Raw genomic sequence first — 12363 nt, forward strand, 5'->3', positions numbered from 1 at the left:
TTTAGCTGCGACTTGCATGTGGGAAAGGACCGGGGCAGGAGATGGACGCCGTGGGGAAGGGACACCTGCCACCCCGCAGGGGCTGTGAGAGCCGAGGTCAGCCCTGCGCGTCAGCTCCTATTGAGTTCTCCTCAGGCTCATATTTAATGCATGGGATGTATTTTTAATGGCTTAGATGTGTGAACAAATTGTGGCCTTGATGTTCCAACATGGGTGTGTGAAGGAGCCTCCGACCTTCTGCAACGGATGCAGTTTTAATTTAATAGTTAACATAAAGTGGGATGGAAGAGATGAAGCATTCTATTAAGACATTTGATAATAAATTGGAAAGTGCTTTCTCAGTGCTTTACATAGTTATTCTCTCTGCTGATCTATTTAGTCAACACATGTAATTCTGAGCTACAAAGTTGTATTCCTGCTTTCGTAAACATACTTACATAAAACTCAATAACAACACAGTCTATTTATTGCTAAAATGCTAGTAGGAAATTGGAAAAGGTATAAATACAATTCATTGCTGGTGATCTCCTGCCCCCTGAAGGCACTGTAAGGCTCCAAATCTTGCTCAGTTCACAGCATCATAAAACCGAAGCAATAAATGTCACTCCTTTCTTGATTGCGCATTAGGCCAATCGGCTTTTTATTGCGACTAAATAGGCTGTCATGAAGGCACCGCTCAGTTTACTACTAGGCTATGACTTTGGCTAAATGGGGGGCCAGGGAGGGAGGAAAGCTTATTTTTAAGTAACAAAAAGGGGAAAAGGAAACAGGAAAAAAAAGGTGCAAAAGCGCATTGCTCTCCAAGGTCTCTGCACTTGCTCTTTCATGCTGTAATGCCCTGATGTACGCAGACGATTATGTGTCAATGCACATTAATATTTGATGTGCATTATCATATTATCCCTTATGCGCACTTTCACAACCTGGTGAGCCCAGGCTCTCCCAGCCACGGGGTTACACAACCAAGTGGTGGCTTCGCCTCAGAGCACCCGTGCGCAGCTCTGCCCTTGCAGAGCTAAAAGGGATCCTTTTGTATACCTCCCACAAAGCGGCAGGAGCCAGGCATGATCTTTATGACACCCTGTATTACAGCAAGAGCACAAAACAGACTGCCAAAACCATTCCTTCAAATGCTAATAAAGGTGTGTGCTTGGAAGGCTGCTACATTTTCCTGCCTAGGACTGAAAACCGCTGGTGTCAGAGGAGTAAAAAAAAAACCCACAACCTCCTGGCTTCATTTGCTCCCCTATTAAACTGGGCACATAAAATGGTTGCTCTCTGCCACGCTGTCACATGTATATGCTGTAGATGGAAATTTCCTGAAAATAGCGAGGGATGCTGTCGCTGTCTGACGCAATGCCCAGCCACGCAAGTGCGCCCTTGTAACACGCACAGATTGGCGTTAACGCAGTCTACAGCCACAGCGTCGATGCCAGCCGAGCCGCTACCCCACGCGTCCTCCAGCTGTCCCTGCCACATAAATGCTTCATTCACCTGCCGCACGCTGGGTGTGCCGTTTCAGCCTCCGAGCCAGGCCGAGGGAAGGCAGGTGAGGAGGAGCTCCCTGCCGCCTTCAGGTAGTGTCCCCAAAACCCTCCCCGAGCCCCTGCACGTGGGCAGCCACTGCGGCTCCTCCCTGCTCTCCAGCAAACAGCAAAACGGACTAGCTGCAAGTCAGCTTTAGGTTTCCTCCCTGCTTCCACAGTCCTCTGTCCTTTCGCAGTCCATCCCTCCAGTGTTCTCTGCCATGACCACCCATCCCTCTGTGCCTCCATGCCTCCTGTCCACACACCACGTGCTGAACGTAGGGGTAGGCATCTTGGCCGTGGAAACTTAACAGGAAAATTTGGCTATTTTGAGCCACGCTTTTAAAATTATTGCAGCTTTTTTGTTTTTCAACTCTAATGTTGACAGACTAATACCTGTGAAGACAAATGACAGCTCTACATGTGTCTTACAAGCCTTCCCTCCCTTAAATTTCGGAAAAATTTGTGTCTTGCTCCTACAGGAGCGTGGCACCATGATAAGACAAGAAAACCCCCCAAAATCTCAGCAGTTATGTTTGGCTTTTCACAAATTAATATTTCCTCCAAAGCAACTGAAGGAGTCCATTTTCTGCTTTAATCATCACAATTTCCAAGTTATTCCTTTGCACTCTGTGAGCGACTGCGCATTTACACTCCGACAGAGTCTGCTCTCCCTTCTGCCAGCGAAAGGCACCACCGGCTACTGAGAAGTTACTTCACAGTTATGATACCGGGAGAGAACTTTTGTTTCACTGAAGACAGTGGAATAACTTTCATTGACTTCCATAAACTGGAAGTTCACGTTCTGAAACTGAAAACCAAGTTTGGATCAGCATCTGAAAAGAGGAGCACAAGGGAAAAAATCTATAAGCTTTATGACTGTGTAGGGTATTATCCCCTGGACACACAGCCAGTTTTGCTGTAATTGCAAAAGATCTTTTTTATTACAAAACCAAATGTTGGGTATTCTAGCTTTTGGATAAGAGATGTATGTGTTGTATAGGGTCCCTAACAGACCTACTTGGGTGAGTAGTATAGATTGAACACAATGTGGGTTTGCATTTATCTGAGAACATTTAGAGCCGTGATATATAGTCTACATGACAGACTTCCTCGATGTATAGAGAAAATATAGCCAATTTCTTTGTGTAGGCTGAATTATTTACCAGAGTGTTCCAAAGTGTATTGGTAATAAAACAGTATGAAATATAAGTAACTCCAGACAATCTTGGCTTATGTTAAAACCAGGCTTTTTTTAAGAATGTTATTAAGAAAATAAATCTTGAGAATCTGGAAAGGCAGGAGTTTGTCAAATGAACATAAACCTCTGAAGGATTGCATTGACTCAATGGATGGAAAGGTCAAATTCTCCAAACCACCACCCTAAGGCAGTTGGGAATCAGTCTCACTTCAAAATTAAATAGGCTATTTTGGCACAGGATGAAGGATGCAAAGATGGTAAGGTGATTTTGTGAAACTTACCTGACCGGGAAAAATGGCTGTTTTTAACTAAAACCAAATAAAATGTATGTAGAGTAAAACAATTTCACCAGATGGCCAAACAAGCCATCATTTTTTCCAGCAGTAACTTTTCAAGCCAAGCACTTTCTAGTACTGCATTCAGTTTAGAAATACAACGTGCACATTCCTGCCTCCTACTCCTCAAAAAGATTGGACCATAAGCTGCTCTTAGAGAAACCTCCTCTGAAGATAAAGCTAACTTCTTGTTCCCATATCTTCCCTTGCTCTTTCTGTGGAATCATTGCACATATTTTTGGCTCGATTTAAGGTCTTTTAGAAGTCAGTGGGGATCTTTGGCTATTGTTGGGCACAAAGTCACTTTTTCACCTGGGCTAGTTTTAAGTTGAAACTGTCCACTGAAAGTGTCCTACAATATCTCAGTAGCTTGCCAGTGAGAAACCTGATAGGAACTGTGGCATTCATGCAACGCTCACCTGGGGACCTAATTTTCTGACTCTTACATGATGTCTAGATAGTGGTCGCTAGTAAGCCTGAAGCTTTCACCTAAGCTGGAACTGCTGAAGCTTTCTTCTTGTTTGTGCTGTGGAAATTCAAGCTATGATTTTGTATTTTGCTAGTTTTCCTGCTTTTGTGCCAGTTCACACAGCATTTCTTTCCAGAGCCCAAATGAAGGAACATATCCAGGTTCTCTGTGCAGCTCTCACACCCTAGACAGCAGGGCTGGCTGACCAGTCTCCTATGAAAGCCACCAAACTGGCCTTTCCTCTGAGCAGGTTTAATAATTAAAATATCATGTATGGACAGGTAGGTGTCATCTTCCTTTTTCTAAGGTTCCCAATGTTTTGTCTGTCATTGCAAATCCTTCATTAACCAATTTCCAGTTCAAATCTTGTTGCTTTCGCTACTTTTTTACAGGATTGCTGACTCTTAGCCCACTGCATGGTATCTCTACAGTCATGTCAACATGGTGTCTCAACAGTTACACTAGAAGTCAACTGCTTTCTTTTTATTTCAAAATCTTTTAACCATAGAACACACACCAAATAAAAAGTTTACAGTTAACTGGGCTAATTTCTGGGCAGACACTGGAGGTAGCTCTGTTATTAGGCCGGGGCTAAGATAAGTGACAAGGGTTTAGGAGGGTGTAAGCCACTTGGCTGTCTCCTGCTGTGCAATGCAGAGATTGCGTGCTGCAGTCCCTTTACTTTCCTCTGTAAATCCTTGCCTGGACTGTTATTAGACATGACTACTAAGCTCAGTGTGAAGATTTATGCAGCAGCAGCTTCACTTTGTGCCTTAGGTATGATCTCAAGTTAAGCAGAAATTTAAGTCTTTGCAAAGTTGCTTTTTTTAATGATATGACTCCGCTTCTGTGTTTAATTGAACCACAAGTTCAATAAGTATGTTTACGTCTTATACGTAGCCATGATTGAAGATCTACTTTTTCTCTGAAAGAGAAAGGAAAGCAGCAGAAAATGGCAATATATCTACTGTATAATGCACGGGACATTGCAGATGTTAAAGTAGCTCGTTGTTTCTGCATCTGGAACAAGTAGGTCACACATAGTTATTATACACGCTGCTGAACATGAAGCAGCCAATACCCGTGTAATGTATGTGAGTTTTCAAGCTACCTTTTAGTACTTTATAGTAGTACAGCATCTTGTTTGCAGATGCTCTGGTTGAGAGCAACTGAATGAAGGGGGAAGGGACCCAAAGCTGAGTGACCTAATTGCTGTGTGGATTGAGAAGCTGGCAAAATCATTAGTTTCTTTTATATCTTTTCTTTCTATACGATAATAAAGATAAATATTGATTGCTAGAGCAATATTGATTGTAAGGGTCGCTGCTGATGGCAGCTGCATGATTTGCACAAATATCTCCCATGTACAGTGCTGCTTATTTGCATGAGAATGCAGTTTCACCACCCTCATGTGTTGCAGACTGTTCACGTGCCTTATAGGAGCATCTACCCAAACTACATATATATATATCAATGATTAGCAGTAAAATATGAAACAAAGGACTGAAACAGTTCATCTTCTTAATATGTTTTGTGTATGTGACTGTCTGCTGTGGGTAAGGGGAGTTTATTGTCCCAGCCATGCAGAAAGAAGTGCAGGACACAAGGGACCTGCTGTAATTATGCTGCAACATCACCACCTCACTTGGGAATACCACCCAGCTGCACAGCACGTCTGAGACCGATGGTCCTTCCTTCACCCACTGACCTAGACACTGAACATGACAAGCCCCTTCATTCAGGCCTGGATGCTTTTCTTCAAGCTCCCAGCTTTGGGTCATCAGGGACATAGCATCCCCACAGAATGGCTTCAACATCTTCTCCTGAGCTGGACCTGCTCGGTGGGATCCTTGTCCACTTGCAAGAAATGGAAAAGGCCCCTCCAGCACGGGCCAGGCTCGTGAGGCGGAGGAAGGTTGCCCACCACAAGTATGGTACCTATGGCAGAGCACAAAACCCTATGCTCAGCCAAGGAGGAGTCTTAGGGGTGTGTGGGACCGAGTTGCAGGAAGCAGCAGGGGTATTTACGCCCCTTTTTGTCACTGGTGCAAACCCCTGAGTGGCCCATTCAAGGTCAGGCACCTCCTGCCAGGGACACTGCTGCCTCTCTCCTCCACCTGCAGCCTCCAGGAGGGAGGAAGGGGAAGGCAGAGGAGCAATCTACGGAGATGGCCTCCTAACCTCCTCGGACACTGCCAGGCTGCAGGGAAAGCACTCCCTCCCAAGCACGTTATACATCTCTGTGTGTCTGTCTTACAGCTAGCAAACTGCATCTTATTCTGGGCAATGCTGCACTTTGAGACTGCTGCTGGCTGACCTGCTGATATTGAAATTCAAAGGAAAAGCATGCATATTTAACCCCAATTCATCATTTTGATTTTGATTAACTCTACAAGTCAGAGGTTTGCAGGCTTTAATCTTGTTTTAAGAAAATACTCCTGTCCTCTCCTCTCAGCATTTTCCAACAGGAAATTCAACAGAAGAGTTTTTCCTATTATTTATCTCCTTCCACTTACTTGGACACATTGTGGACCTCTGAAATAGCTGCCCAGTATCTATCCAAACCATGGCTTGTCCAGTGTAGAGAGTGCTCTTATTTCCTCAGTGGCCCGTAAGGAGGAGATTAATACTGGAATCCAGGTTTCTGACATGGTTATGCACTGACACTAAGCCACTTTAGCAGATGAGCAGGCACTCCATTTGGTGAGTACTATTTATATACAGTGAGTGAGTATTTCATAGATGCTTTTTGGAAGATCTTAGAAATATACCACGGTTCACAATGCTACGCTTCATTCCTCATTTCCTTTTAAGTATATCTCTCGGGGTGTTATGTTGAGTAGCCCCGTCTTACAAAATCAATTATTCCTTAGCCAGCTCAGAAATAAAACCCAAAGTAAGCAACACCAAATGTCTGATTTACCAATAGATTGCAATCCAGTGCTAAAGAGCATAGCCACTGCCCTGCTTTAAATATTCATGAAGCCCACTGGTGCAAAATGCATTAAAGGTGGGAATAATGCCAGTAATACACGATCCTCTTAGTGACAAGAAGCTTTCACATATTAAAGTAGCAAGATGTTAAAGACTTTCAACTGAACAGTCTTTGTTTTTAACCTAGAGAAAGAGATTCACTAATGGAATGCCAAATTGCATTCACTCTCGTGATATTAGACTGCAGAATAGGATAATAATACATGTGTGCTTTACCATGCTGCGGAAAACCTGTTATTACAGTGGGTTCTTTTCTGCCTTTTCTTTGTACTTTCCAAAAAATGTTCACACACATATCTTGCCCCTTCGCGTAGCCGTCTGTGTGCCATTAACAGACCGGTTTTACGCAAATAAAAAGATTTAAAAATAATGGTGACAGAGAATAGTAGTACAATTTAGCTGAGTGACAATTGGCAATGAATAACCAAAAAAAAAAAAGAGTTAAACCAGAGACAAGGGACTGCAGAATAACAGACTGTGGCAATGCAGAATAATGTTAATTGTCGCTTTAAATCATCAGCAGCCCAACCACATCTGCTATCACACCTGTGTTCTCTTCTCTGATCTACTCTGGCACCCTAGAAATATTAGGCGAACAGCCAGCCTCGTGTCTCCAGCTCTCTGCGGTCTGGCTCTGCTACCAGCTTGCATCCCTCTTACCTGGAAGGGATCAGGGACTGACCCTGCACCCTCAAACTGTTTCTGATTGATACGGGACAGTGCCGGTGCTGGGCTCACCACCCTGTAACAACAGGTCCCAGGGCTGCTGGGACCCACTGACCCCATTTGGACTTTACAAACCTCATCAGTCAGGTGAGATAGCTAAAGGAACCCTGCTTACATCTGAAATTTGATCCACATAAAAATAGTGATCAAATAATAAACTGAAATTTCTTTTCCCACTTAATCTAAGGAGATTTTCTGCACACCAAATCTTGGCAGGGGGAGTGGGGGAGTATGTCTATCTGGTGCCAAACATGGAAATTCAATTAACGTACACTGGAAAGAGGGATCTAGGTCCCCCATACACAGTCCGCTTTTATTCTAGAAATAAGAATAACAAAGAGCTAACACCCAGAAGGCTCATCTTTTAGAAAGATGTTTATCCAAGACTAATCAGGGGGCAGGGACAGGAAAACAGGGCTCTGTTATGGCATATGAAGTTGTTTACTTCAAAGCAGGCCTTTAACAGGCTTTACATGGTCTTTGTACTTCTGGTTGGAAATCTGCTTTCCTGCCTTTTAACAGTTTGTCTGGTAGCATCTTCCTAGTAAATGCCCTTCCCTGCTTCCCACCCCACGAAGCGTCTTCCCCTGCAGAAAGACTGGCTGTCAATAAAGATTGAGAACTTCAGCTCCTGCAGTCATTATGCTGCTCTGTATAAGCCAAGTTCTTTCAAAGGGGAGAAATTAGATAGCGCAAAAGCTGCAGTGGGAACATTACTGGGGTAAGTTGGATCAGGCTATTTTATTGAGCTATTTCTGGAAAAAAATAAACACTGCTACTCAGTGCTTATGATTAATAATGTTATCTTGCAGCTAATTTTGTTCCTTGCCCCTCTCTTCTCCTGCCTTCCAATTTGGAAGTGCACTTAATTATGAAAACATGAGCACTAGACTGTGAATTTTGATATATTAATTTTACCATGGTTTTGTTTCTACACTGCACCACCAAAACTCTCAAGGACAACCGGTCAAGGAGACAATGAAAATCCTGACACTTGGGGTAATTTCCTTAAGCAAAGTCAAAATTAAGCAATTTCTTCCACACAAATCTCATTACGTTATTGCAAACCTATAACCATGATGCATCTTGCTCCTGTTTTTCAACACCGCAATTTCTTTTGATGACTGGAGCCAGAGCAAGGCCTCTGTGGTTTGTTTATTTGGTGTTTTTTTTAAAGACTAGAACCAGAGGTTGTTAAAAGCCTGGCAAGACAAAACCAAACCGAGCACAAATGGATGACCATATTCCTAAGCTTCTTCACTGAATAGCAGAAATGTTCATAATTTCACGCCTGACCAACATGGCCTGGATGCCTTGCCTGGATGAGGTCAGCTGCCCAACACTGGGCCCAATTATCATGTTCATCATTCATTCATTTATTCATTCATTCCTTCCTTCCTTCCTTCCTCTCTCTGCTCCATTCCTACCGTCCAAGTTAGAGTTCAGGCAATATTGCTTTATTGACATCTCACTGCCCAGTCTCTGTATCCACCCTTTAGCTACCACCAGTCCACAGCTTCAGAGGCATCATCCAGACAACAGCTCTAACATCTGCATGATTATTTTGTCATCTCTCTAAATTTGTATTAATGACTTAGATAGAAATACGAGGCTTGGCATTAAGGCAGTGTTAGAAGTACAGCTCTGTGAATAGCAGCTTTTTTGATCTATTGGCTGTTCCAAAATCACAATGAAATGATTAGTTTAAAGTTGACTTAATATATGCTTGCATAGTTTCTAGGCAAAATGAAAAATTAAAAAAAAAAAAAAAAATCTGAGTAGATAGAATTATTTCCCTTCAGGTTATGTGGTTAAGGTTTAAAATAATAATTAAAAAAAATTGAATACTTTTGAAACCTCTTTTAAAAAATAAAAAATAAAACAATTTCCACTGAGAAAATGTCTAAATGTACACTCTAATTATTTCAAACGTTTGAGGGTTAGGTCTTCAACTCCAGCAACTAGGAGAAATCGAGACAGATTTCCCAGCATTTCTAATGCCACACATGAATTAACACGATGATAATACTAACGATACTTTTTAACTGGAAAAGCTTTAGGTCAATTCTTTTTCCCAATTCTATTTTTACCAAAGTATAAAGCTGTAAAACCCCAGATGGAATAACATAAGTTATAACAGTAACAAAATGGATAACTGTGTTTCTAGACTTTGTCTAAATTGTGCATGTTCCAAAATTATAAACCAGACTGTTTTACACATTTTTTCAGAGTAATAACCACCTCAATCACTGTGTGATGAATCTCTGGGTGCAGAAGATTGAATATCTAATATTTTTAATGCTTTCTAAACCACAGTACCTTTAAATAATAAAACATTCATTAAAATAGAAGAGTAGAGCAAATTACTGTACCAAACATCCTCTGCATCTTCGTCACACTCTGCCCCAAACTGGCAAATGTCACAGGTCGATGTCTCTTTTTGATTGGTTTCACCTGAGCCTTCATTGACTGTTTGATGGAAAGCAGAAGAATATACATTAGTAAAGACAGCACCGTAGCAAAGCACTTCTCTCTAGAAAAATCTGTTCACCGCGTCAGCTTAATGCGCTGCTCACAGAGCCGATGCCTGGCCAACAGACAGTGTTTTTGAATGGGGCCAACGCAGAGATTTCCATGTCGGTCTGTAATAAATTCCCTGAATTATGGAGTTAAAAAGAAAACGAGAGAAAGACCCTTCCTCTTCCTTTTCCACTTAAACAATGATCCCATCAAGCTGCAGCTCGGGCAGGTTGTGTCACCACCGAGCCTCATCACTTCGTTCCCTGGGAAAATAATGGAAGTGTATTGATAGAATCACACGCTGCCTTGTGCCCTTTGCCAGTGAAGGCCTTGAGATGGACCCAAGGGGATGTTTTCCTCGAAAATGTTTTGAAATTGCCTGCTGTGTGGTGCAATCTAGTCCATTCCAAAGGCAAAACATTTTTGTCTTCAGAAGTACAGCTATGAGCCCCAAGGACTAGTTATCTATGGCAGGAAAGATTTAGTGCTGCCCAGAGGAGGGGACGATCTCCAGCATAGGTTAAATTTGAAACCCAGGAAAGTCAACACCCTTGTCTGCAATTGTGTAAGGTTTGTAACTGGCCCTTAAGTCAAAAACGTGAAGGGACTGAGGGGAAAATAAAAATATGGGTATAAGAGGACTGCAAAAAAACGTTGACGGCTGAGTACTGAAAGAGCGAAAGAGACCGCTAAGGTAGGCACCAAGAAGAGGGTTTGTCAAAAGACCCAAAGGAAACATCATCCACATTTATATTAAAGTATACAAGCATTTTTTTATATCTTTCAATAGGTGCTGCTTTCTAGCAAGACACAGTACCTAGTGATATCCTTCTGCCAGTTACAGAATAATTAAACCAACCCAGACGTTAAGTATCAGTCAGCTTTGACTGATGTTATCTGCATAAACAGCCTCTGCAGCGTCAACCTTTCATTTGGAGTCAGCGCTGTGGTGCAGGGTTACTGCACATTTGGGTCCAACCTACCAAGGCTGGTGGACATGCTGAAGGGTGTCGGTAGCCCCACTGACACTGATGGGACAAACCACCTGCCTGATGTCGTGCATCCACTGCACGAGACCCCGTTAACCTGGGTGTTACTGGAGGCTCTCGGGTTGGAGTGCTCTGACTTTAAATATGCTGGTTTTGTTATTTACTCAAGAAAGAAGAGTCCCAAGCTTTCACAAAGCTGTTGGAGGAGAAAGGGCTTTTGCCCCTAAAAGAGAAAGTGTGATCCCAATGCCTGCTTTCTTACCCTGGACAAGTTATTTAACCTCTGTCCTGTTTCCCACTGTGTAAAACGGGAATAATACCACTTTCTAGCAACAAAGAATATGGAAACAAGTTTATTAAAGATCATGATATGCTTAGATACTACAGTGATACAGACCACAGAAAAACCTAAGGTAGATGGTTTGTCTCAGAAGCTTTTTCCTGAGGCTTAATATAGTCAAAGAAAGTGTTGGTATGTTTAGGTATGAGCTATGCCTCAGCAATTTCTTATCAGTCTTGCTTGAATTTAGACTACATTACAATGAAAAAAAATTTACCTATGATGAGCATTCTGATGATCCTAAAAGGAACAAAAGAGGGGTTTGCCCTATTTGTAGAACTTTGCTCACCTTTATATCCACAAAGTTCATGTACAAAAAACCTAAGGGGAAACTCAGAAAACATAGTCTGGATTTTTGTTCTACTGCACTGTCAGGTTTTGTAGGGAGGGTCTGAGCTGTGGTTTTCCTGTTTCCTTAAATGACTGAGGAACTCTTTAGGCTCATATTTTATAAGAGCCAACCTACGAAGGTGGACAGGGTATGCAAGGGCCGTGTCCTCACACCATGAGCACCTCCACATGTGTGATCCTGACCCAAGAGCACCAGGAGGCTCACGCTGCTGTACAGCTCCTCCCCACTTCTCTGCAGCTGCATCCAGGCCTGCGTTTTTCACCAAGTTTCATTTATATTTTAAATTTGGAAATCTTTTTTCCTAAGGAGATAACTTTGACAGCCAATCTTGGCAGGGAATTTCCAGTGGTTAAGATATTAGACAGGACACATGATCTGGATTTATCAAGTCACGCTGCTTTGCTGTGCCGCAGTTTCACCATCTGTGAAAGGGGAACAGAATATTTGGCAGATACTTTGGGAGCTGTAATGAATGACTATGCAAAGTACAACGGGACCTAGGGGCAGAAGACTTCTTATGACAGCCGAGCACTCCTCACCTACCAGGAATATAACAATTGCTCCAGTTCAGGAAGGTGAAAACATATTTTTTATGGAAAAGAGCTATAATTTTTTAAATTTTGTTATTCTGCAAATCACTTTCCTTATATTTCCTTTTAATTAAAAACATATGCCCTATTTTTTTTTCTTCCTTTTAATGTTTCTATTTATAACTGTCCAGCAGGTGTGGTTTGACCAGGGACTTCACACGGTTCCACATCACAAGCTGAGTAAAACAATTGCTTAAGTCATTAAAGGAAGGCATTTGAAAGATTGAGTGTTCTGAAGAGAACTAACTGATTTAGAGGAACATCTGCATTAAGGCACAGTGCAGTTCTTAATTTCTACTAGAAAATAATAGGTCACTCCTT

The 12363-nt window shown here is 42.3% G+C and overlaps 1 protein-coding gene across 1 annotated transcript in view; it reads right to left on the reverse strand.

The window, feature by feature from the left end:
- TMEFF2 (transmembrane protein with EGF like and two follistatin like domains 2) overlaps nucleotides 1-12363 on the reverse strand; it is a 135050-nt gene that overhangs the window by 45409 nt on the left and 77278 nt on the right. The window contains exon 5 of the mRNA XM_075511350.1: nucleotides 9624-9720. Coding sequence (XP_075367465.1) covers nucleotides 9624-9720 — 97 coding nt within the window. The remainder of the gene's footprint in view (nucleotides 1-9623; nucleotides 9721-12363) is intronic.

The sequence above is a fragment of the Mycteria americana genome, chromosome 9, assembly GCF_035582795.1.
Source record: "Mycteria americana isolate JAX WOST 10 ecotype Jacksonville Zoo and Gardens chromosome 9, USCA_MyAme_1.0, whole genome shotgun sequence".
NCBI lineage: Eukaryota > Metazoa > Chordata > Aves > Ciconiiformes > Ciconiidae > Mycteria > Mycteria americana.